This window comes from Macaca thibetana, chromosome 14 (genome assembly GCF_024542745.1).
Source record: "Macaca thibetana thibetana isolate TM-01 chromosome 14, ASM2454274v1, whole genome shotgun sequence".
NCBI classification, from domain to species: Eukaryota; Metazoa; Chordata; class Mammalia; order Primates; family Cercopithecidae; genus Macaca; species Macaca thibetana.
This window is the reverse complement of record NC_065591.1, coordinates 47,220,179-47,246,261: the sequence shown is the minus strand read 5'-3', so window position 1 is coordinate 47,246,261 and position 26,083 is coordinate 47,220,179. Positions and strand designations below refer to the sequence as shown.

At 46.5% G+C, this 26,083-nt stretch overlaps 1 protein-coding gene and 1 long non-coding RNA gene across 3 annotated transcripts; one reads left to right on the top strand and one right to left on the bottom strand.

The window, feature by feature from the left end:
• The first annotated feature begins 14,601 nt into the window (after positions 1-14,601).
• On the top strand, positions 14,602-18,324 carry LOC126934707 (amyloid protein A-like). 2 transcript variants are annotated; one of them, XM_050755493.1, is made up of 5 exons: positions 14,634-14,719; positions 14,803-14,863; positions 15,303-15,397; positions 17,541-17,679; positions 18,074-18,324. In XM_050755493.1, the coding sequence occupies exons 3-5, from the start codon at positions 15,307-15,309 to the stop codon at positions 18,210-18,212; spliced, it is 369 nt and encodes a 122-aa protein (XP_050611450.1). In that variant the 5' UTR covers positions 14,634-14,719; positions 14,803-14,863; positions 15,303-15,306; the 3' UTR covers positions 18,213-18,324. The 2 variants fall into 2 exon arrangements, with proteins under 2 accessions (XP_050611451.1, XP_050611450.1); XM_050755494.1 differs by lacking the exon at positions 14,803-14,863 and having other exon boundaries at positions 14,602-14,719.
• Positions 18,325-20,760: 2,436 nt separating this feature from the next.
• Positions 20,761-23,689, bottom strand: LOC126934733 (uncharacterized). Its single transcript, XR_007719103.1, has 2 exons — positions 22,150-23,689; positions 20,761-21,319 (listed from the first exon to the last, which is right to left on the bottom strand). It is a non-coding gene; the product is annotated as an uncharacterized LOC126934733 (long non-coding RNA).
• Between the last annotated feature and the right edge of the window lie 2,394 nt (positions 23,690-26,083).

Sequence of the window (26,083 nt, the reverse complement as noted above, 5' to 3'; positions counted from 1 at the left end):
GTAATCCCAACACTTTGGGAGGCAGAAGCGGGTGGATCATGAGGTCAGGAGATCAAGACCATCCTGGCTAACACGGTGAAATCCCGTCTCTACCAAAAATTTTTTAAAAATTAGCCGGGCGTGGTGGCGGGTGCCTGTAGTCCCAGTTACTCAGGAGGCTGAGGAAGGAGAATGGCATGAACCCGGGAGGTGGAGCTTGCAGTGAGTCATGATTGTGCCACCACACTCCAGCCTGGGCGACAGAGCGAGACTGCGTCTCAAAAAAAAAAAAAAAAAAAAAAGAATAGCCACAATTATCTAAAAATACCATTAAGATACACTCCCCCTTTTCAACTATATATCTCTGTGAGGCTGACTTTTCTTCATATACTCCAATCTAAACAACATATTAAAACAAATTGGATGGTGAATCAGATAGGGAAATCCAGGTATGAAAAAAAAAATCAGACATGAAAAATTTTCAAGAGGGTAAAACCATAGTACTCTTCTTACTAATTTTTTCAGAAAATGGCTTTTACATAAAATATATTATTTATGTTAACATATAGAAGATTTATAATTTTTTGAAGAATTGATAAATGTTTAAATTTTTTCTTTCTAATATGGTAAATACTGATAAATAGAGTCCCCATAAATAAAAGTTCTTTGGGGTCTTCAATAATTTTTAATAGTGTAATGGGATCCTGAGACCAAAAGGTTTGAGAACCATTGCTCTGCAGCAAACATGTGTAATGAAGACACTTCAGGTGATAAAGAGGCCACAATGGCAGGCGTGGTGGCTCACACTTGTAATCCCAGCACTTAGAGAGGACGAGGCAGGTGGATCATTGGAGGTCAGGAATTCGCGACCAGCCTGGTCAACATGGTAAAACCCTATCTCTTCTAAAAGTACAAAAATTAGTCGGATGTGGTGGCAGGCACCTGTAATCCCAAGTACTCAGGAGGTTGAGGCAGGAGAATTACTTGAACCCGGGAGGTGGAGGTTGCAGTGAGCTGAGATCGTGCCACTGCACTCCAGCCTGGGCAACAGAGTGAGACTCCATCATGGGGCGGGGGGAAAAAAAGGGCCAAGATATCCAGTTGTTACTGCTACTGTTTCACATATCCCTGAAAGACCTGCCCAATGCTTAAGAAACACAAGGAAGGTAAGAGGTGAAAGAGAAGAAATGTAACGATCATTGTTTCAAGATGACACCATCTTTTACATAGAAAACCTGTCAGAATCAAATGGCAAACTATTAGAACTGCTAAGAGAATTCAGTGAGGCTGCTGTATTCATAGCGAAATTTTAAAAATTGATAGCATTTCTCTGCAACAACAGTTACAAAATATAGCAAAATGTAGTACCAAAAATATTATCTAGGAAATAACCTCTTACAGAGAAAATTTAGTCTGTTAAAGGATAAAAATGGCACATCATGTCCACAGAGATTATATTTTAGCTTAGCAAAGATACCAATTCTCCCAAATTTATTTATAAATTAAATGCAATGTGAATCAAAATTTCCCACTGGAATTTTTATCTGGAATGCAACAAATTCTTTCTTTCTTTCTTTCTTTCTTTCTTTCTTTCTTTCTTTCTTTCTTTCTTTCTTTCTTTCTTTCTTTCTTCTTCTTTTCTTTCTTTCTTTCTTTCTTTCTTTCTTTCTTTCTTTCTTTCTTTCTTTCTTTCTTTCTTTCTTTTTTCTTTCTCTTCTCTCTCTTTCTCTCTCTCTCTCTCTCTTTCTCTCTTCTCTCTCTTTCTTTTCTTTCTTTCTTTCTTTCTTTCTTTTTTGTTTTAAGGCAAAGTCTGCCTCTGTCACCCAGGCTGCAGTGCAGTGATACAATCTCAGCTCACTGAAACCTCAACCTCTCCAGCTCAGGTGAACCTCCCACCTCAGCCTGCCAAGTAGCTGGGACTACAGGTGCACACCACCAGGCCTAGATACTTTTTGTATTTATTGTAAATAAACCTGTGTTGGCCTCCCAAAGTGCTGAAATTACAGGTGTGAGCCACCACACCCAGCTAACAAATTAATTCTTTATAATAAATAAGTTATCTATGAAAAGTTCAGTCAGCCGGGTGCAGTGGTTCACGCCTGTAATCCCAGCACTTTGGGGGGGCTGAAGCAGGCGGATCACCTGAGGTTCGGAGTTCGAGACTAGCCTGACCAATCTAGAGAAACCCTGTCTCTACTAAAAATACAAAATTAGCTGGGCGTGGTGGCGCATGCCTGTAATCCCAGCTACTTGGGAGGCTGAGGCAGGAGAATCGCTTGAACCCAGGGGGCAGAGGTTGCGGTGAGCTGAGATTGCACCATTGCACTCCAGCCTGGGCAACAACAGCGAAACTCCGTCTCAAAACAAAAAAGAAAAGTTAAGTCAATGAAAAGTTAAGTCAATTAAAAAAGTAAAAGTTGTGGTGTTATTTTGTGTGTGTGTATATATATATATATCTTTTATTTGAGACCGAGTCTCTTTCTGTTGCCCAGGCTGGAGTGCAGTCGTGCACTCTCTGCTCACTGCAACCTCTGCCTCCCGGGTTCAAGTGATTCTTGTGCCTCAGCCTCCCGAGTAGCTGGGATTACAGGTGTCCACCACCACACCCGGCTAATTTTTGTATTTTTAGTAGAGACGGGTTTTCACCATGTTGGCCAGGCTGGTCTCAAGCTCCTGACCTCAGGTGATCCACCGGCCTCAGCCTCCCAAAGTGCTGGGATTACAGTTGTGAGCCATCGCACCGGCCATATATTTTGCTTTCCATCTGCAGCTCCTGGATCCTAACTCCTTGTTATATTGTTGGGCACTGTAGGCCTCATTAAACAGAATCTCTGTCTATTACCTTCTCCTGTCCTTCTTCCACCTGCCCCAAGCAAGACTCTAATTTGATTGTGGGTCTCATTCCAGAAAGGGCCTTGCCTCATACCCTGGAGGAAGGAATGCTGCACAGAGAGGCGAACAGACAAGCCTTGCTGGGTTTGTATCACATGCTTTTTGTCCAGTCACATTTCTGCATGGTTGTCAGTCATGCCTACGTAATGAAACCTCCATAAGAACCCACAAGGACAGGGTTCAGAGAGTTTCCAGATAGCTGAACACTATCTGGAGAGTGAACACTTCTTGGAGAGTGGCACACCCAGGGAGAACATGAAAGCTCCACGCCCCTTTCCCCTTACCTCACCTTCCACATCTCTTCATCTGTATCCTTCATAATATCCTTTATAATAAACCAGCAAATATGTTTCCCTGAGTTATGTGAGTCACTCCAGCAAATTAAATGAACCCAAGAAGGGGGTCATGGGAACCCCAACTTGAAGCCAGTCAGTCAGAAGGTCCAGAGGCCCAGACTTGCAACTGGGGAGAAAGAGGGAGAGGCCTTAGGGACTGAGCCCCCAACCTGTGGGATCTGACACTGTCTCCAGGTAGGTAGTGTTGGAACTGCATTTGAGGACACTCCTGGTGTCTCCTGCTTGGTGTGTGGGGAGAAAAACCCCACACCTTTGGTTATCGAGATCTTCTGTGTTGATGATCGTTGCTGTTTGAGGGCAGAGGTAAAAAGCAGTTTGAGAGAGTTTTTCCCTGACATGAGTGAAGAGGGGACATGTACTAGTCTCTGAGATGTGGAATCAAGGGATCTGCCGCAAGTGAGGAGACCACTAGGAACCCTGCCACAGTCTTTGGGGCAGAGGGTGTCTCGAGGGCAGAAGAAGCGAGAGTTGTTTGCAGTAGCAGTTACGTCCAAAGTGGGCGCCAGGAAAGTAGGGCTGCACAGCTTTGCAGAACCTCCTTACTCCCGGCCTGAATGAAACCATTTCCTGTAAAGTGCTAAGCGTAAAGTTTGTCAATGGAGACCCACAGAGAAGTGCGTGTACCCCACCCCACCATCCCACAGGAAATGTCGGAGTGATGCTGGACTGTATCTAGGCAAGGAATGGTTCATGAGATGTGGTGGAGATGCTGAGGGCCCATGGACATCAGATCCTACTCTACCTGTGCCAGGACATGCCATGCGCATGTGCTTCAGGCCACCAGGCGACAGAAGTGTTGCATGAGGTATGAAACGGGCACCTGGGAAAGAGGAGTGTGAACAGCAGATGGGACACACTGGGGACAGTCATAGGAATGAAATGTCCCAGGACGGATGCAGGCAGGCTATGGAGGACTCAGTGAGGACTGCTCTCCAGGTGGGAATTGTGGAGCAGGAGACTGGATGGAGACTGGAGGTGTTTTAAGTAGGGAAGCCGACTTGCAAAGGTGACCAGGGAAAGCATGTCAGCCAAGGATGAGACATGCACTGGCAAGACTCTCAGACAGCCTGGCTTGTCTAAGCAGAATGCCTGAGCCATGCCAAGGGTGCCTCGCAAGTTGTATTAATCATGTCCTTTCATTCTGTGTTTTTGGTGCTTGGTATCTGGGCCCTTGCTGACCCTGAGGGACCATTTCTCTCAGAGCTAGTCAAGTCCTAGAGATAGTAAATGACTCTCGTGGGAGCACACCCTCCATGTGCAGGCCAACCAATCCAGAGTCCACACTCCCACCCACCTCCTTTATCGAGCTCTCACATCCTGGGGCACCATCCACCTGTCCTAATCACTCAAAGACCATGTCCCAAATAACTAGGGACAGCCTCCATGCCCCTGCACCCATTGAAATTATTCATGCTAGCCAATCCTAAACCTGTGTATGCTGCCACGCCATTCCTTCCTGCAGAAACACAGTAAGGATTCTTCCTACAGCTCCCCTACTTCCTCTGCTCTCTGACTTACCCACTTGCTTCCTGGTGCAGTCCCCTGTGGCATAGTTCACTCTCTTCTCTTGGGAACTGTGAGTAACAGGCTATCTTCTCAATGGCAGTCATCTCCTGAGCTGTTGGCCTTGCCATACCTAACTAATAATAAAACCTATATTCTAAGGCAAAAAAAAAATAGGGTCTCACTCTGTTGCCCAAGCTGGAGTACAGTGGTGTAATCATGACTCACTGTAGCCTCAAACTCCTGGGCTCAAGCAGTTCTCTCATCTCAACCTCCCAAGTAGCTGGGACTTCAGGCACACACCACCATGCCTAGCTAGTTTTCTTATTTTTGTGTAGATACAGAGTCTCTTTATGTTGCCAAGCCTGGTCTTGAACTCCTGGGCTCAAGTGACTCTCCTGCCTTGGCCTCCCAAAGTGCTGCAATTACAGACATAAGCCACCATCATGCCCAGCTCAGAAATCTTCTTATTAAAAGTATTTCAAGAAGAGAAAGTCAAAAATGTTGAACATATATATATATAGATAGATACAGATATAGATATAGATATAGATATATAGTGGGGGGCAGGCATGGTGGCTCATGCTTGTGGTCCTAACTACTTGAGAGTCTGAGGTGGGAGGATCACTTGAGCCGAAGAGTTAGAGGCTGCCGTGAGCTACAATCCCGCCACTGCACTCCAGCCTGAGCAACAGAGCAAGACCTTGTCTCCAAGAAATAATAATTTAAAAGAAAAATATGAAGACATCTTGTTGTGGGCTGCAAAAAAATTAATAAAAGTCAAATTAAATTAAAATGTGTAAATGGGCTGGGAGCGGTGGCTCACGCCTGTAATCCCAGCACTTTGGGAGGCCAAGGTGGGTGGGTCACTTGAGCCCAGAAGTTTGAGATCAGCCTGGCCAACACGCGGAAACCGCATCTCTACAAAAATTATAAAAATTAACCGGGTGTTGTGGTGTACTCCTGTAGCCCCAGCTACTCGAGAAGCTGAGGTGAGAGGATTGCTTGAGCCTGGGAGATCAAGGTTGCTGTGAGCTGAGACTGCACCACTGCACTCCAGCCTGGGTGACAGAATGAGACCCTGTCTCCATAAAAAGAAAAAGAAAAAGAAAAAAAAGATGGAAAAAGATATGAAAAACCAACAACAGAAATACTCACACATCATCAATGGGAGGGAAGCATCTTGAGGCAGCAAAGCGGGAGTGCTAGTAGAGAGGCAGATAGGACACTGGACCTGAGGCATTAAGGAAAGTCAGGATTTGGAGCTTACGAGTCTCTCATTGCAGATGGGATGGGGCTGGAATGAATGCCTGAGCAAACACAAAGCATTTCCTTCCCTAATGACTCCCTACAGTCTAAAGAATCCCCCATTAGGCCAGGCACAGTGGCTCACGCCTGTAATCCCAGCACTTTGGGAGGCTGAGGTGGGTGGATCACAAGGTCAGGAGATCGAGACCATCCTGGCTAACATGGTGAAACCCCGTCTCTACTAAAAATACAAAAAAAATTAGCTGGGTGTGGTGGTGGGTGCCTGTAGTCCCAGCTACTCGGGAGGCTGAGGCAGGAGAATGGCGTGAACCCGGGAGGTAGAGCTTGCAGTGAGCTGAGATCACGCCACTGCACTCTAGCCTGGGCAACACAGAGAGACTCTGTCTCAAAAAAAAAAAAAAAGAATCCTACATTAGAGTTGGGGAAATGGGCAGTCCTGGTGGAAGTTAGGGAACAGATTTGGGACACATTATATCCAGCTGGACCACAGGAGGCCATAAGCTCAATTCTTCCTTGACTCTGAAACCTTTCGCTGGTCCTAATGCCTAGTAATTCTAGGCCTTTCCCAGTTGTGCTAGGCCTGGAGGTGAACACATCTATGTGCCAAGAAGGAAAGGTATGCCAAGCAGGGGCTCAAGTCATCCTTATCCTCAGTCTGTCTATGAGTGGTATGTACCCCAGCTCCTCTTGTAAGATCTGCTGGGGTTAGGTCTCCTGGCTGTGAGTTCCCCATACCTGGGCATAAATGTAGTGAGCCTGAGTTCCCAAATAAGGTTGGGGGCTCCAGAGAGGTGGAGGACCCTGTCTCTGGGAAGTGTGCCCACCCAGCAGGTCTGACAAGGAAGATACAGTACTGGGGTTATGGAAAAAGGCTATGTGTCAAGAGACCTATGTCTCCATTTACTCACAGAATCATCTTTAATTAATGAGAAATTGGAAGGCGAATCACTTGGATCTGAAAGTACCTTTTGTTTATTGAACCACTGTGTTGTAAATCACATCTCTCTGAAGGTAAGAGAAACCAGGGAGTTACAAAATGTTTAGGAGAACTAAACAGGACTCCCTGTTTTGCTAACTAATCAGATTGAGACAGGCTTTCTGGTAAATCTACAAATTTGATGTTGTTCAGTCATAAGTAGTAAATTTCCTATGTTGGATTTTCCTGACAATTAATGTGAAAGGAAAAGGAGTATTTTTGACAAAATATTTCATTGTTCATCTAAACTGAAAACTTCTCTATTTTTCAAAATTGCTATCCATGTTTAAAGATGTAGATATTTGAATAGCCTAAATGGTACAGAAGGTTTAATGGGTTTAATGATGATTTCTTTTCTTTTTTTTTTTTTTTTTTTTTTTTTTGAGACAGAGTCTCGCCCTGTCTCCCAGGCTGGAGTGCAGAGGCACAATCTCGGCTCACTGCAAGCTCTGCCTCTTGGGTTCACACCATTCTCCTGCCTCAGCCTCCAAAGTAGCTGGGACTACAGGCGCCCACCACCACACCCAGCTAATTTTTTTTTTTTGTATTTTTAGTAGAGGCGGGGTTTCACCATGTTAGTCAAGATGGTCTCAATCTCCTGACCTTGTGATCCACCCGCCTCAGCCTCCCAAAGTGCTGGAATTACAGGCGTGAGCCACCACACCTGGCCTTAATGATGATTTCTAAGACATACCTATAAATTACTTGAAATTGAAACAAAACTTAAGAATTATTGGAATTTTAAGACCAATTTTCCCCTTCTCAAATGAGTTATTAGTTTCATAAATACTATACAATTCCATAAGAGATTTGGGGTTTTGAGATGTCTATTTTTTTTTTTTTTCAGACGGCGTTTCACTGTTGTTGCCCAGGCTGAAGTGCAGTGGCGCGATCTCGGCTCACTGCAACCTCTATCTCCCAGGTTCAAGCGATTCTCCTGCCTCAGTCCCCCAAGTAGCTGGGATTACAGGCACCTACCACAACGCCAGCTAACGTTTTGTATTTTTAGTAGGGACGGAGTTTCACCATGCTGGCCAGGCTTGTCTCGAACTCCTGACCTCAGGTGATCCACCCACCTATAATTTATTACTCCCTTTTGCAAATGTTTAAAAGGAATAAAGTGAAATATTTTTAAACAGAATGCAGAGTTCTGTTGTCCTTTGGCAATACCAGTTCCAGACTCTGAGAGTGGCTCTGACTGTTGCCGACAGTGGGCTAGTGACCAAATCCCAACATGCTCCCCCTGCGAGTCCTTCACATGACCCGATTCATTCATCAGTTAGAGGCCAGCAGGCTTCAGAGAGGCGTGAGCCTCAGCCAACAATCTATAGGGCAAGAGACACAGAACTCAACGCAGACAGGTTTGGATTCTGGTGCCTAAAGAATGCAACTTCGAAACTCCGAGCCAGGAGGAAAGGGTTCTCTCTCCATCAGAGGGTGTGGGCTTTGTGAGGAGGGACACACAGCAAACACAATTAAGAGTCCACCCCTTAATTAGAAAGTTGGTCCTTTTGTGTTCCTGGTGATTCACTTGCTAAGTGGAAGAAACAGGAGGGAATATTTTCTCCTGCCGTCCCGGTAATCTGGCCTGGCTTTACTTCTGTAAAGTGGCGGGAGACCTTTTGACAGCTGAGCCATTTCTGATTTCATTTATTTTAATAAGACAGGGTAGGAATGAGCAATGATGTTAGTACTGGGGGACTGTTGTTCTTTGGGAGAAATAATCTTAGAATGGTTAGTGACACCCCTTGCTTTCTCTTTTCTTTCATTATACTTTTTGTACACATAATTCTTTCCCATTTATTTATTGGAATCTTACTGATTTATTATAAGTATAAGCTTTGTGTCTACACATGGATAACCAGTTTTCCCCAATTATAAGTCTCTTTTTCATGGAGGCACAGCCTAGACCTGGTTAGCCACCATCTCCCCTCATTGTATGCCCAATGTCTATTGTAGTATCTGCTGCATAGAAGGAACTTGATGAGTGAATGGATGATTGATGATGAATCAATAAATGAATGAACATGTCATTGTAAAAAATTCTAAAAACCTAGAATAACACAAGCTGTTCCCACTACCTAGAAACACAGATACCAGTTGATGTAAAACTTTCTAGGTTGTGTTTCATCATGGGAACACGTCTTTGAACAAAAATGGGATCATATTCTATTTCACTCTTTCCCTTAAGAGATTGTCCATACTTCTCCAGGTCATTAAATGCTATTCCACAGTATCAGTATATGGCAGAGGCAAGGTCATACCAGGTCTGTCTGAATCCAGGGCTTGGCTCTTAACTTCTAGTCATACTGCTTCCAAGTCTAGGTGGCTGGGTTTTAGGATCTGTGATGGGAACTCAGTGTCACAACCTCTACTGGAAAGGTATTCTGGTGTTTTGTAACAGGACTTTCTGTTAGAGATAAGCATGGCAAAATGGGATGGAGACAAAGTTCAGGTTTCTGCTGCCAGGAGCTGAGATTGCTGTGACCAATGGCATTCTCCCAAACCAAATAATCCAACCTGGAATTACCATAAACCACTCATCATCTTTTCAAGTTCCCAGAAAAGAACATTTGTTAAGGGATGGAGGCAAGGAAGTGGAGAAGAAAGAGCACTGGCCAAGGTATCATGAGTGTCCTGCATTCTGGTCCTTCAATGAGCCATTTATCTTCTCTGCAGCTTCTCCATCTGATAGGAGTTTGGAGGCAGAGTTTTTCTTAATGTTAAAAGACAGTCATGCCTAGAAGATATGGTGTACATGTTAGAAAGAAGGGACTGGCTGTGACTCTATAAAAAATGAATTCATGAACAAACAAATTACCCTTTCCCAGGGAGAAAGCTTGGATCCAGTAATTAGAGATCTCAAAAAGTAGAAGACCCGGCCTGCGAGGCCTGTGGCCTCCAAGTTTCAATACTGTGTGTCAGCTTTAAAAATGAGTTTCTTGCTGATAAATGTCCCCAGATTAAGCATGTGCTGAAAGTACTCCTTTTCCACCTTCACTAGCCACTCTTTCCTTCCCCTCCTCCCTTGTCCCTTCATTCTCTCCAGAACTTCTGCTAACTTTCATTCTCTTCAGGAGTTCAGCACAGTTGGGAGAAGATCAGAAAGTCATCCTCACTGTTTTTATTTTAGTCCACTTGACCTTTGGGGAGTAGTTCCACTGGCTCATAAGTATCAGCCCCCCACAGCACAGCACCCCACACTGAGCCCGAAAGCAATAAAGAATCCCAATCTGCTGTCACTAACCAGCACGCTCAACCGCCATGTCCTTTACCCTTCCTATCTCCCTGCTTTCACGTCACATCAACTAATTTCCCTAAGAGTCAGAGTCAGCCTCACCTCTCCCTACAGTCTGCCCACCCTTCTTCTACTACCTTCCAGTGAGTTCCTCAAAAGAAGGGTCTGCAGCGAGGATGCCCCTTTATCTCCGCCTGTTTCCTTCCCATTACAAAAACCTGAAACCTGTCTTTCCCGTGTTGATTTCACTTTATTCTCATCTTTACCCACGGGGTCTGCCTCCTGCAATTCCTCCTAGACAACAGAATGGGAAAGAGGAGTCCTTGTCCTCTTTGCTCTCCATGACCATTTCTCTATTCTTCACCCCCAGTTCTCTGTGATGTGTCCTCTTTGAAGTGCCTGATAAATTCATTACCACCTTCCCTCCAGTCTTACTAATGTTATCTACACAAGTGATTTCCAAACAGGAAGATTTTCAAGCACTGATTCCTGAAGATCACCCCCAACTCGCTGAACTGAGACCGAGACCTCCAAAATTATGGATTAGGAATCTGTATTTTTTTTTTTATTTTTTATTTTTATTTTTTTTTTTTGAGACAGAGTCTTGCTCTGTTGCCAGGCTGGAGTGCAACGGTGCAATCATAGCTCATTGTAACCTCAAACTCCTGGGCTCAAGTGATCCTCCCACCTCAGTCTCCCAAGTAGTGAGGACAACAGGAGCGTGCCACCATGCCCAGCTAACTGTTAATTTTTTGTAGAAATGGAGTCTCGCTATGTTACTCAGACTGGTCTCAAACTCCTGACCTTAACCCATCCTCCGCCTCTGCCTCCAAAAGTGTTGGGATTACAGTTGTGAGCCACCGTGCCCAGCCTAGAAATACCCACTAGAAGCTTCTGTGTAGACAATCTGCTTAGTGATATTTGGAGACAAAGTATCTCTTTATTGTATTTGTTGACAAAACTCTCCAGTCCTCTCCCATCTTCACGGAAAATTTTCACGGTTCATTCACAGCCCTCTTTCCAACATATTCACCACCAATACTCTGACAATAACTATATTGTTGAACCTTCCAGTATACTGGATTCCCGGATCATGGCCCCCTCAAAGCCCTGATATGCAAATATCTGGGAAAAGAATGCTCCAGAGGAAAGGAACAGCTAATCCAAGGCCCCTAGGGTAAGATGTGCCTGGGAGTTTGGAGACCAGTGTGGCTGGAGCAAAATGAGCAAGAGGAGAGAATTGGATGATGAGTTACGAGAGGAAGGAGCTAGGACAGTTTGAGTAAAGTTTGAAAACCATTATAAGGACTTGACTTCAACTATAAGTGGAAGTGGAATCCTCTGGAGAGTTTTGAGTGGAGAGTGATAGAAGTTGTCTTGTGTTGTAACAGTCTGGCTGCTATATTGAAAAGACACTAGTTGGTGGCAAAGGTGGAAATGTGGAAGCCAGTTAAGAAGCCATCATAACCCAGAAGATGATGCCTAATAACATCTCTCTGAGAGCAGCAGAGAGCTGATAAGGGTTTGCCTTCTGAATGTTTTTTGACAATTAATGTAAACATTTCAAGTAGGCTGAGACTTTATTGCATATTAACAATGTCCATGTTCATCTCTAAATGACTAATACTAAACATCATTGTTCCAAAGCTTTTCCATTTTTCTTAACCTTCAACCTGTCAATCTATTGCAGATGACTTCTACTTCACTCATGCACTGACTCTTTCAATCAATAAAAGTGACCGAGAACCTGCTACAGGTGAGGTGCTGTGTTTGGTGTAAAAGAGACAACAGTTATCTGTCAATAAGGCTGACAAGGTTCCCATCCCTGTGTTTTGTGCAGTCTGGGTCAAACTCAGAAATGCAAACAGGTGGAGAGCAATGAGTCCTATGACTGGTAAAGGAAAGGGCCTGCTGGTTTCCCTCAGGATCTCTGTCCTTCATCTCAAATGCATCTTCCTTGTTATCTCTCCTCTCCTGCCTGTCTCAGAGGAAGACCTGCTCCAGCTACACTCTGGGCAACCCTATCCCCAGTGGTCCTGTGGGCCCTTGGTCATCAAAGTCTATGCTGTGCCCTATCTTTTACTCTCAGTCACTCTCTCTGTTAACATTCTCCCTGTGCCCTGTAACTCTCCCTCATCTTTAAATGAATCCTCCTCCTTTGACTTTTGCATGTATTCAGTCATACAATTCAACAAGCATTTATTGCACAGTGATATTCAATTTGCCACTTGCTAAAAGTCTGAACCTTGGCAGCTGAATGTGATCAGAAAAAAAGTACAACTGCTATGACTAGTCTCACTTTAAATTCATGGTCGTTAACCTTGAGCTACCGTACAATCCACTACCTTTCTCAAGTTCAGTCACATTCTTCCTCTCCTAGATGATCACTTTTTACTTCTCTTCTCTTCTGAAACTTCCCACAACTCCTCGTTCATTCTTTTCTCAGTTGACAAGTTTGCTTCCTATTTCATCGAAAAATAGAAGCAATCAGATATGAACTTTCTGGCTGGGCATGGTAGCTCACGCCTATAATCTTAGCACTTTGGGAGTCCAAGGCAAGAGGACTGCAGGTTAGGAATCTGAGACCAGCCTGGGCAACATGGTGAGACTTCCAATGTACTAAAAATTTTAAAAATTACCCAGACGTGTTGGCAAACAACTGTAGTCCCAGCTACTTGGGAGGTTGAGATGCAAGGATCACTTAAACCTGGGAGGCTGAGGCTGCAGTGAGCCATGATCACGCCACTGCACTCCAGTCCAGGCAACAGAGCAAGACCCTGTCTTGAAAGAAGAGGGGACGAGAGGAGAGGAGAGGAGAGGAGAGGAGAGGAGAGGAGAGGAGAGGAGAGGAGAGGAGAGGAGAGGGGAGGAGAGGAGAGGGGAGGAGAGGGGAGGGGGGAGGGGAGGGGAGGGGAGGGGAGGGGAGGGGAGGGGAGGGGAGGGGAGGGGAGGGGGGGGAGGGAGGGAGGGGATGGCTGGGGAGGGGAGGGGAGAAAAGAAAGGAAGATCAGGTGAGGAGTAGGCCAAGGAGTGTTTTTTAAACTTACTGTTTTCTCTTTCCCAACAAGATTGTCATTTCCTTTAAAAAGTAGTTATCCTGAGGCCTATATTCATAGAATTCTGAAGGTGCCTTATCTCCTCTGATCTAGGGAGGTAAGCAGGGTTGAGCCTGGTAGTACTTGGATGGGAGACTATCTGGGAATACCAGGTGTGAAAGAAAGAAAAGAAAAGAGGAAAGAAAGAGAGAGAAAGAAAGAGAGAGGAAGGAAGGAAGGAGAAAGAGAGAGGAAGGAAGAGAGGCAGAAAGGAAGGAAGGAAGGAAGGAGGGAGGGAAGGAAGGAAGGGAGAGGAAGGAAGGAGAAAGAGAGAGAGGGAGGGAAGGAGGAAGGAAGGAAGAAAAAGAGAGAGAGGAAGGAAGGAGAAAGAGAGAAGAAGGAAGGAAAAAAATGAAAGAGTGAAAATGAACGAGAGAAGAAGAAACCACAGTTGCTGCTATGTCCACCAGCCTCTCTGCATGTCCTGGCCTCAGCCCTGCTGGGCTCTGGTACTGACACATCCTTTCTTCCTTCCTAATTTCCTAATTGACTAGGCCAGCTGAGCAGGGCTTTTCTGTGCCGAGGAGGTAAATCTCGGGATATCTAGACTGAGGGGTGGAAGGAGCCTTCCAGGGCACACATGAGACATGGCAGGGCTAGGCTGCCAGTTTTATTTTGTTTTGATTTAGAGACACGATCTTGCTCTGTCACCCAGGCTGGAGTGTAGCGGCATTACAGCTCACTGCAGCCTTGACCTCCTGGGTCTCCAGCAATCCTTCCGTTTCATCCTCTTGAGTAGCTGGGATTACAGCTGCACACTACCACAGCCGGTCCATTTATTTTTATTTTTTGTAGTGACAAGGTCTTACGATTTTGCACAGACTGATCTTAAACTCTTGACCCCAAGTGATCCTACTGCCGTGGCCTCCAAAAGCATTGGGATTACAGGAGTGAGCCACTGTGCTGGACTTAGTCTGTCAGCTTTGAAGCTTTAGATATGAACTCAGAGGGACTTGATTTCAGAGGCATCTGCCATGTGGCCCAGCAGAGCCCATCCGGAGGAAATGACAGTACAGTCAGGAGCTGGCTTCAAAGCCGCCCTCACTCCACGCCTTCCAGCAGCGCAGGTGCCGCCATCATAGGGCTCCCACTCTCAACTCTGCAGCCTCAGCCCCCTCAATGCTGAGGAGCAGAGCTGGTCTCCTGCCCTGACAGCTGCCATGCACAGCAAACCTATCTTGTTCCCACAGGTTGCACAACTGGGATAAATGACCCGGGATGAAGAAACCACTGGCGTCCAGGAACTTGTCTTAGACAGTCTTGTAGGGGAAATGACCTGCAGGGACTTTCCCCAGGGACCACATCCAGCTTTTCTTCCCTCCCAAGAGCCCAACAGGGAAGGCTCAGCATAAATAGCAGCCACCTCTCCCTGGCAGACAGGGACCCACGGCTCAGCTCCAGCATAGATCAGGTGAGGAGCACACCAAGGAGTGACTTTAAAACTTACTCTGTTTTCTCTTTCCCAACAAGATTGTCATTTCCTTTAAAAAATAGTTATCCTGGGGCCTACAGCCAGACCATTTTGAAGGTGTCTTATCTCCTCGGATCTAGCGAGGTAAGCAGGGTCGGCCTGGTAGTACTTGGATGGGAGACCACCTGGGAATACCAGGTGCTAAAAGCTTTAAGAATAAAAAATTGTGATCTTACTTTGTGTTTATCCCATGTTGAGTTCTGTGCTGGGCAGAGGGAACACACGGTAAATGCATTGTGGGGAATTATAGGCTACTTGAGGGAGTGACAGTCTGGTCGTAACTCCCGCCTTCCTCCATCAATGCCACGTTGGCATCCTCTTACACAGTCAGGCTTTAGGGCTGATGGGTTCAGAACCAAGGGCTTCTGGCTCTGAGTGAGGTCCTGCTGCAAGGTTTCTTAGATGAGCCACTAAAATTCTAATAAGATCCAGTGGAAATAACCAGGCTCTTGTTGGAATATGAGTCCCAAGGAAAGCTGTGCCACTCTTGTGAGCGACTGCCTGACTTCTCCTTTCATTTCAGCACCATGAAGCTTCTCACGGGCCTGGTTTTCTGCTCCTTGGTCCTGGGTGTCAACAGCCGAAGCTGGTTTTCCTTCCTTGGTGAGGCTTATGATGGTAAGGCTTCAGAAGGTATGCAGGATTTCTGAAGAGAAGCATCATCCTGGACCTCATCAAATGGGGGAAATGATGCTTTCGGAAGGCTGCTTTTGAACCACAGAGTTGCTAGTGTCTGCGTTGCTAGGGCCTGTCATGAACTAGGCTTTGCTGGATTGCCCATCTGGGTCTTTCAGAGCTGCTGGGAATATCTTCTTTCCCCGTAGTGCAGCTTCTCGGTGTGTTCAGCGGATGGATCACGTTTCAGAAGCCGCTGCAAGGTGTATCAAAAACACATCTCCTGAGCCGTAAGGGACGGGAGATCCAGTAACAACGCACACGGGGTATTTTTGTGCTTTCTTAAGGTTTGAGCCGCTGCCTTAGGTTGTGGTGCCCAATGTGCAGGATGTGCTGGGTGTCTGGGGAGCTGCTCAACAGCTTAGAGAGTCAGTCAGTTACTCAGAGAAAGAACAATCATCCTTTCCAGGAGCAGCTGAGCTGTTTGTTTTGAGTAGAAGATGCAAAATAAGGCCTGCGATTGGTATAAAATGTCCCTCAGCATAAATCTCGTAAGAGCATGACTAAGGCTGTTGACCCTTGTGTCTTCTTTCTCCTTCCTCCTTTGCTTTCCTAGTTGGATAATGTACAGGGCTCTTTAGCCTCGCTCTGTCAGGGGCTCCCTTCCAGGTTTGTTCCATTTCCATTCCTTCTCCAGCCTTCTTGACAGGAGATGGGAACTGACGTGCATCAAACTCCCACAAGGATCAGAGCATTTTGTGAGGCACGCATCTTCCCCTCTTTGAAGGTGAGAAGGTTAGAGCAGCTGAGACCACTGCCCAGGGACTTACTGCCAGTCAGCAGGTGGCAGAGCAGAGGTTTAAGCCCAGCTGTGCTTGATGTCAGAGCTCTTGCCAGGTAGACACATCACTGACCAGCTCCTAGAGCTTGATGGTTATGAATCTCAGGCACGCCTTGGCATCACCTGAACTACCCATGTCTGCAACTCCCCTACAGAGTCTGCAGAAACTGGCCTGGGGTGTGGCCTGGGCATTGGGACTTTCAGTTTCTCTCTGGGTGATTAGAGAGTGCAGCCAAGGCTCACACCTGTAATTCCAGCACTTTGGGAGGCCAAGGTGGATGAATCACTTGAGGTCAGGAGTTTCTGAGCAGCCTGGCCAACATGGTGAAACCCTGTCTCTACTAAAAACAGTAAAATGTAGCCAGGCGTGGTAGCAGGCACCTGTAATCCCAGCTACTCGGGAGGCTGAAGCAGGAGAATCACTTGAACCGAGGAAGCAGAGGTTGTAGTGAGTTAGATCGCGCCAGTGTGCTCCAGCCTGGGTGACAGAGCGAGACTCCGTCTAAAAAAACAAAAACAGAAAGTGCAGCCAAGGCTGAGCACCACTGCTCTATTACTTCCTCAAGCAACCCACAGCATCAGCACAGCCTACTGAGAAAGTGTTTAGGGACTTTTATGCTCCTAGCAGTCAGTGGGACTCAGGTCACAATGACGTGTATCCCATATGTAAGAATATATACTTTAGGTCCAGGTGCAGTGACTCACACCTGAAATCCTGGCACTTTGGGAGGTCAAGGCGGGGGATCACGAGGTCAGGAGCTCGAGACCAGCCTGACCGACATGGTGAAATCCCCATCTCTACTGAAAATACAAAAATTAGCCAGGTGTAGTGGCACATGCCTGTAATCTCTTCTACTCAGGAGGCTGAGGCAGGAGAATCTCTTGAACCCGGGAGGTGGAGGTTGCAGTGAGCTGAGATAGCACCACTACACTCCAGCCTGGGCGACAGAGTGAGACTCCGTCTAAAAAAAAAGAATACATACTTTAGCAGTCAGGGCAGAAGTGCTCTGTGTCTGCCACCTTTCTCAGCATCAGTATTTCATGTCACCACCTCATTCCTATACACTCCTGGATCTTATCACAGACAGCTTCATTCTATAGCAGTGGCTCTTCACCAGGGGACCTGGAGAAGCCAACTAGGATAAAGGAATGTGCTTCTCAACCCACGGTATCCAAGGCTGCTACGATCGCAGGCTGAAAGCTTGAAGTCAGTGGAAGATTTGTCTTTCTATCATTCCCCTCTAAGGTGTTGTTGGATTCTTCATGTTCTCCTGATGTCCCTTCTGCCTTGCCTTTCCTTTCCAGGGGCTCGGGACATGTGGAGAGCCTACTCTGACATGAAAGAAGCCAATTACAAAAATTCAGACAAATACTTCCATGCTAGGGGGAACTATGATGCTGCCCAACGGGGACCTGGGGGTGCCTGGGCCGCAGAAGTGATCAGGTAACTGAAGTTCCTGGGATGCCAGGGCTGGGTGAGCAGAGCTTGCCTGCCTTGGACAATCAGGAGGGAGGCCAACTCCTTGTAGAGAAGTTAGAGGCTGCAGACCCTCCTCCTCTTGCCCTCTCTCTGCCTCTGTGCTCAGTGTGAGGGTCTGAGTGGATGGTAGGAGCGAGTGATTCCTCACCCTCCCTCTCTGGGTGCTGTTCATCCAGCCTAGGGGTGCCCAGCCTGGCTGAGTGGGGTGGTGTCCAGGCAGGGGCAGTGTTTTCACCCCTCCTTCCTTGGCCTTTGTGGGCTCCTCTCAGAGCCCTCCCTTGGAACGGGGAGAATGGGAGGGTGGGCTGTTGCTCACTGGCCTGGTGATTAATCTCCCTCTTGCCTGCCTGAACTACAGCGATGCCAGAGAGAATATCCAGAAACTCCTGGGCCGTGGTGCGGAGGACACGCTGGCTGATCAGGCTGCCAATGAATGGGGCAGGAGTGGCAAAGACCCCAATCACTTCCGACCTGCTGGCCTGCCTGAGAAGTACTGAGCTTCCTCTTCAGTCTGCTTTCAGGAGACCTAGCTGTGAGGCCCTCAGGGCAGGGACACAAAGCAGGGAGAGGGCACACAATAGGTATCTAATAAATACTTAAGAGGTGGAATTTGTGGAAACTGTGTTATTCTTTGTGGTATAGACTGCCTGTTTAGTACGAAGGGGTGACCCATGCACATCTAGGCGAAAGTGGAGCCTGGGTGGGTGGGAGACAACTCCTGGGCACACAGGGCATCCTGGGCATCCCTGATCAAGGGCATGATGAGTTCAGTGACCACCCCCACAGGATCCCAGGGGCTTCAGCAGCATCCCACCCCTTACCCCATGTGAGCAGCTGCCCAGTGAGTTTGTAGGAACCCCAGCCATATTCCCAGTGAGTTCAACTGCACCCCAGCACGTTTTGCTGTCACCTCAATGGAGAGCTCCTTGCTTGTCAGCTTTGGCTTGTGGCACCCAGCAAAAGCTTCCTGCCACTCAGTGGCTACAGCCACACACTCTCCAGCAAGATTTAATCTCAGCCTTGTGAGGAGCCCTTTCCCAAATGTATTTCTATGTTCTTTAACCCTTAGTAGCAAATCTCATGTTAGTTGGTAATAACTCTGTTAAACCCGTCCTTTTATATCTGTGGCTACATCGATCAATTGTCTCACACCACTCACCCACCCCCTCGCCCAGGTCATGCAGAGGCCTCGCCAGTCATTTTATTGCTATTCCCAGGCCTCTGTGTGCCCAGATCTCTTCACTGCCCTGTCAGTTGTGTCCCATCCCCTTCTCAACCTCCTGGCCTTGTCCTCAATGACCTTTCCATGAGGCTTTGGGAAGCCTCATCCCAAGAGTCCTGGCAACTGATACAATTAGTCTCATCAACACTAGCCCCTACTCCTGATCTCATTTTAAAATTTTATTTTCTTATTTTCTTATTTTTTGTTTAGGAACATCACCCTGCTTCCGACTGACCCAATTTTAAAGTTTCTCTTTATTCTCACTAAAGAATGGCTCTCCCATTTGTTTCCCTCATCTTTTTTTTCACTGACTTAGAATTCATGTCCAGACAAAAATTCCACTTCCTTGAAGAGCCTGCCCAGTAGCCATGAACCACACTCTGGGGCAGTTTGTGGCTCCCGAGCACTTTGTTCACACCTGCTGGTTCATCTTTACCCCCTAGTCTCAGAACTGGTTTTGTATGTCAGTTCCCCTGCTGGACTGGAAGTCCCTCTAACACAGCTAGCATTTGAACAGTTCATAAAAAACACTTTCATTTCTATGGTCCTGTGTAACTGTTCACAAGATACATTAGTCTCACTCATTGTCGTTTGACAATGTTTATTGTTCTAAAGAGGAAGCGAGACATGTAGGTGGACACAACACAATAAAAGCCTCAATACAGGCACACAGTGGTGGCAGTTCAACTCTGCTGGGATATGGAAGGCCAGTGAATAGTAACTAGAATCACTGCCATCTTTTACATTGCAATTGCAAGACTGCGTCCTATACTTTATATGCTTTATCTGATTGACACCGCAAAGAAACCTTTGATGTTCTCAGGTGGATAAACAGGTTTAGAGGTATGTGCTCAGGACCTTCTCCAAGGTCACACATGTAACAGGTGCAGAGCCAGGACTACAGGCTGGTTTGTCTGACTCCAGAACCTGCGATACACTGAACAAGGCCAGGAGGTTCAGCAGTGGAGACCTCCTCTCTTCTTCAGGAAGATAGGGAACGTGGTAAGAGCAGTGAATTCCATAAGCATGGGACCCCATCATACTTCATTTTTTGTAAAATTAGTTCCTTGATTAGAAGCAATGCCTTTGGGTCTCTCACTATTGAATAAGTGTGGATGTGCCACTCTCCCTAGTACCCCAGAGTGCAGTTGGAGGCTTGCCTAGAAACTAGAGGTTGAGGATCCTTCAGTAGTTCCTATACCAAGCCATAAACCACGCTGCATCTGGAGATAGGGTCAGGGAGCTCTGCTGAACAGATGGGGAGGACATCAGAGTGGGAGGAAAAGGAAGCAGGTCGTGTGAGGAGAGAGAAGACCCAGCCTGCCATGATGGCTGGGTAACTACTGTTTCTTTTTTTTTTTTTGAGACAGTGTCTCGCTCTGTCGCCCGGGCTGGAGTGCAGTGGCCGGATCTCAGCTCACTGCAAGCTCCGCCTCCCGGGTTTATGCCATTCTCCTGCCTCAGCCTCCTGAGTAGCTGGGACTACAGGCGCCCGCCACCTCACCCGGCTAGTTTTTTGTATTTTTTTTTAGTAGAGATGGGGGTTTCACCGTGTTAGCCAGGATGGTCTCGATCTCCTGACCTCGTGATCCGCCCCTCTCGGGCTCCCAAAGTGCTGGGATTACAGGCTTCAGCCACCGCGTCCGGCCGTAACTACTGTTTCTTATCTAATACACCCTCAACTTAGATAACAGACTAAGTCTAGGTGACAAAACCTCAAAGAATAGCAGACTCTCCCCACTGCACCCGCTTCCCACCTCCGCCACCTTTCCACAATTCTTAGCAAGGGTTCTCCCGAAAAGAAAGCGGAAACAAAGTCTTGCGTGCAGGTATTTTATTTGGGGAATGAACCTGGGAAGCAGGAGTGAGACAGTGGAGTAAAACAGGGAGGAGCAAAGCCAATACAGGGACACATTATACAGCTGGCCATGCAGAAGAGCTACATAACTGATGCCAATGGGACCTTCAGAGGAACGTGTAAAAAGTGTCTCAGTGCTCTCCATTAGGAGTCCAAAATGAAAGGCACCTAGCAATTGGCTTCCATCTCCCTTTGGTCAAAGGTGGCCCCACCATTGTTAACTTTTCTGCATTTCTTGGCTATGCACACATGAGTGTCCAGTGGGTTTACCTGGAGTAGGAAATAGAAGGTCCACAGAGCAGACCCAAAGCAAGGTGCTACCAGGTTGTACCTGCATGAAATGAATCAAAGCCTATGGTGGAACTCATCGCTGTAGCAGTGGCTGGAGAAAGGGGAGGGGGCCAGCAGGTCCGAAGTAGTTGACAGGCTGCATCTGATACACAGTGCAAAGCTTTGCTTTTTGAAAGTAAGGTCTGGACACAGCAAGTTCACTCAGGAACAAAGGAATGGATTGGATCTTAAGACTGAAAATAAAAGAGACAAGAAGAAACTATACTGGGTAGCCAAGATGGGGAAAGAGGCAGGGCGACTGGGAGAGACAGAAAAATGTAAACCACCATGGACTAATGAAACCTGCCATAACCCTTGTGGTCCCACACAGATGCCACTCCCAGGGGGAACATGATCTGGGGCACAGTGCTCCATAAGACACTGAAAGAATTTAGGGATGCTATGGGGCTTTAATAGGTTTAGGGACATGGTGACTTTCTTAGCAACAAGATTGTAACACACTACATAATCTTTTGCTTGAAATAACTTTTTTTTGTTCTCTTACAACATAGGTACTTTGTTAGAGGTTGGGGTAAAATGAGGGTAATATGATGGCCTTTATGGTTAGGGGATACAAGGAATACATGAATCTTATGCCCAATCAAACCCACAAGGTCCCCGATGGAGATAAGTTCTGAGGACAATGACCAGTACTCTACTGTTGGTTGGGGTTTGGCCCCAAACTTCAAAGCAGAACTCCGGTAAGCTGGGCTGCACTGCACAGTCTGGGCTAGAAGTCTAAGAGGACTTCTTTCAAAATCAGTCTCCAACCCCTCAGATCAGAAAGGCCATTCCAGTCAGTCCCCACCAGCCCTGGAGGAAGCGAACCAGAGAGCATGAGCTTGTGTTGGACCCACTCAGAGCCAAGTTCCCATTGCGCGCCTCATAGGCTTTTTCCAAAATTAGAAAAGGACAGACAGACCGGTGAGACCTGCTCTCCTTCACTTCCATTAGTAGGGTAAGGCTAACTTGCTTTAAAAAAGATACTCCAAAATACAGAATGTTAAGGAATATACAAACTTACGTCACACTTAACAGTTTGTGATGAGTATTTCAGCTGCCAGGGACTTCCGCTCTGTACTTTCAGGTTCCTTCCAAGTTGTTGGCTCTACCATACTTTAGACTGACCCTTGCTACTCAAAGTGTGATCCAAGGACCAGAGGCATCAGCATTGCCTGGGATCTTGCCAGAAATGGACAGTCTCAGGCACTACCCTAGATCTACTGTGGCAGTCAGGAGCTCCTACCTAATTTGTAGGAACTACTGCAAAATAAAAATGTGGGAACTTGTTGAGAAGCCAAAATGGAAAAAAAATATGGGGACCCTTGTCCATCAATTATTAAAAATTTCAAAAGAGTGAAAGCAGAACATTAAACCAAGTGGGGGGCCCTCATAAGCTTGGGGTTCTGACAATTATATGGCCCTCGCATCCGTGTGAGGCGGACAGAATCCTGAGGACATTTCAGCAGGTGGGCAATGGGTGAAAAGCCACGCCAGGGTTGAACAGGAACATACGCAAAAAGTGCAAAGTGCAGAACGTACATGAGGAATGGAGGACCCAGGACAAGGGATAAACTTGGGCTCTGAAACTGAGAAAAAGTTTGAAAATAGATCACAGAGGGCCTTAAATGCCAAGCCCAAGGGCGTGGGCTGTACTCGGAAAACAGAGGGGAGGTGCTGAAAGTTTCTCACTGGGAAGTGGCATGACTGGGCCCCAAGAAGACAAAGATTCTGGCAGCGCATCTGCAAGTAACTTCCCATGACAGCAAGATAAACACTCTTTCTCAGGGGCTGTGGTGCATCTATACACAAGGATGACTCAATATCTAAATCTCCGAACAGTGTGGGGGAGGCGGGCAAGTTGAGGGAGGTTAAATTAGTCCATTGAGGCCGGGCACAGTGGCTCATGCCTGTAATCACAGCACTTTGGGAGGCCCAGGTGGGCAGATCAGTTGAGGTCAGGAGTTCGAGATCAGCCTGGCCAACACAGTGAAACCCCATCTCTACTAAAAATACAAACATTAGTCAGGCATGGTGGCGAACACCTGCAATCCCAGCTACTCGGTAGGCTGAGAGGCAGGAGAATCACTTGAAACCAGGAGGTTGCAGTGAGCTGAGATCACATCATTGCATTCCAGCCTGGGTGACAGAGTGAGCCTCCATCTCAAAAATAAAATAAAAATAAAAATAAATTAGTCCCTTGATCTATAGATTTCAGGTTTGGGGCAGGGTCTCTACCAATTGTTTTGTTTTGTTTTTTTGAGACGGACTCTCACTCTGTCACCCAGGCTGGACTGCAGTGGTGCAATTTCAGCCCACTGCAACCTCTGCCTCCCGGGTTCAAGCGATTCTCATGTCTCAGCCTCCTGAGTAGCTGGGACTACAGGTGTGTGCCAGCATGCCCAGCTAATTTTTTTTTTTTTTTTTAACAGAGTCTCGCTGTGTGGCCCAGGCTGGAGAGCAGTGGTGCAATCTCAGCTCACTGCAACCTCCACCTCCCGGGTTCAAGTGATTCTCCTGCTTCATCCTCCCAAGTAGCTGGGACTACAGGCACCCACCACCATGCCCAGTTAATTTTTTTTTTTTATTTTTTTTTATTTTTAGTAGAGACGGGGTTTCACTATGTCGGTCAGGCTGGTCTTGAACTCCTGACCTCAGATGATCTGCTGCCTTGGCCTCCCAAAGTGCTGGGATTACTAGTGTGAGCCACCGTGCCTGGCCAGCCATTGTATTTTTAACAAGCTCCTGTGGTGATTCTGATATGTAGCCAGGTTTGTGAACCACCTGACTAGGTGACATCTAAGATTGTTTACATTTATTGTGCTGAGATGAACTGGTAGCAGTAATGGGATGTCAGTGGTTAGAGGTGAAGAGAGGAAGGTCACTTAAGACTGCTGTAATGGGCCAGGCGCAGTGTCTCACACCTGTAATCCAAGCACTTTAGGAGGCCAAGGGAAGCGGATCACCTGAGGTCGGGAGTTCCAGACCAGTCTGACCAACATGGAGAAATCCCAGCTAATATATAATTAATTTAAATAATAATTATAAATTAGCTGGGTGTGGTGGCACATGCCTATAATCGCAGCTACTCGAGAGGCTGAGGCAGGAGAATTGCTTGAACCCAGGAGGCGGAGGTTGCTGTGAGCCGAGATGACGCCATTGCACTCCAGCCTGGGTAACAAGAGTGAAACTCCATCTCCAAAAAAAAAAAAAAAAAAAAAAAGACTGTGGCAATAGTCTAGGCAAGAAGTAATGAGAATATGGGCTGGTCAGCTTGCAGTGAGCCGAGGTCGCGCCACTGCACTCCAGCCTGGGCTGGGCGACAGAGCGAGACTCCGTCTCAAAAAAAAAAAAAAAAAAAAAAAAAAAGGCCGGGCGCGGTGGCTCACGCCTGTAATCCCAGCACTTTGGGAGGCCGAGGCGGGCGGATCACAAGGTCAGGAGATCGAGACCACGGTGAAACCCCGTCTCTACTAAAAAAAAATTACAAAAAATTAGCCGGGCGCGGTTGTGGGCGCCTGTAGTCCCAGCTACTCGGGAGGCTGAGGCAGGAGAATGGCGTGAACCCGGGAGGCGGAGCTTGCAGTGAGCCGAGGTCGCGCCACTGCACTCCAGCCTGGGCTGGGCGACAGAGCGAGACTCCGTCTCAAAAAAAAAAAAAAAAAAGAATATGGGCTGGTGGCAAGAGACAATGGGAAAAAAATGACTATGGAAAAAAACACCAGCAAGGCAGAATTGAGAGGATGTACCTAGTAATTAGAAGTGAGCATAGAGGAGGAGGAAGAGGCAAGGATGACTACTACAAGGTTTTGAGCCTTGACCAGGGGAGTCACAAATTTAACACATGCAAGGAAATTATTAATTTCAATTTTCATCTTCCCACTGTCTCTGGCTCATGTAAATCCAATGTCTATGGGTCTGAAAACTACCAGGTCCAACGATGACATCTCAAACCTTTCTAACAAGAGCTAACATTATTACCTATATGCTATGTCACAGGCACTGTACCCTATATTTCCATCTCCTTTAATTCTCACTAAAGAGGAGCTCTAACACCTCACTCTTTCTTTGTGCTATTCATTATCTCATCTAATCCTCAAAATACCCTGAATCAGAGCTACTATCATCCCAATTTTACAGATGAGAACACTAAAACTTAGAGAAACAAAGGAACTTCCCAAGGTCATGAAGCAAAAGAGAGCACAGATATTCAAACCAAGGCAGTCAGCCTCAGAACACAAGCTCTCAGCCACTACGCTGCCCTGTAAAACAGTGGTCAGATCTGGAAACAAAAGCGAAAGGGAGGTAACCATGAATCACAATCTGCCTGGAACTTTCAGGCAAGTGAAAGAAAGACACAAGTTCTATTTAAAAACTAATACCCAAATAGACTGCAAGTTTAAATGTTTAACTGAAGATTTTTTTTTTTTCATCTAGCCCAAAATATCATGAAGGTGATTTTTGTTTGTTTGCCTTGGAAAATAAATTCAAGTGACAAGATTTGGTTTTGTTTGTTATACTAGAAATTTCTCTCCATACCCTTTATCAAATGAGAATTGCTGTGCCTTGAGAAAGTCTGTGAGGAAATGATTGCACAATTGTGCCAGTTCACGCTGTCTGCTTGCCATGGGACTTCCTCTGGGCCTTCTTGTAGTCACTGTACTGACCGTGGACAGGGGCTCTCACCCTTATCTCAGTATAGACGCACATTTCAACATAATCCAATAGAGCCAAAAGGCAAATTATGCTAGTGGGAAGGTTTTCCATACTTCCCAGAATTCTCCCATCCAAGTACTAACCAGGCCCGACCTGCTTAGCTTCCGAGATCAGACCAGATTGGGGGCGTTCAGGGTGGTATGGCCGTAGACTACTTCCCAGAATTCTAAGAATTCTCCTTTCCCTGACAATCTCTTTAATCCATATGGTTACATCATATCTAGGAGTAATGTGTAAGTTTA

Excerpts from the sequence above, each read along its gene's own strand:
- LOC126934707 (XM_050755494.1), top strand. The coding sequence starts at position 15,307 with ATGAAGCTTCTCACGGGCCTGGTTTTCTGCTCCTTGGTCCTGGGTGTC. Across the intron at positions 15,398-17,540 it reads CCTTGGTGAGGCTTATGATG|GGGCTCGGGACATGTGGAGA; the intron begins GTAAGGCTTCAG and ends TTTCCTTTCCAG. Across the intron at positions 17,680-18,073 it reads TGGGCCGCAGAAGTGATCAG|CGATGCCAGAGAGAATATCC; the intron begins GTAACTGAAGTT and ends CCTGAACTACAG.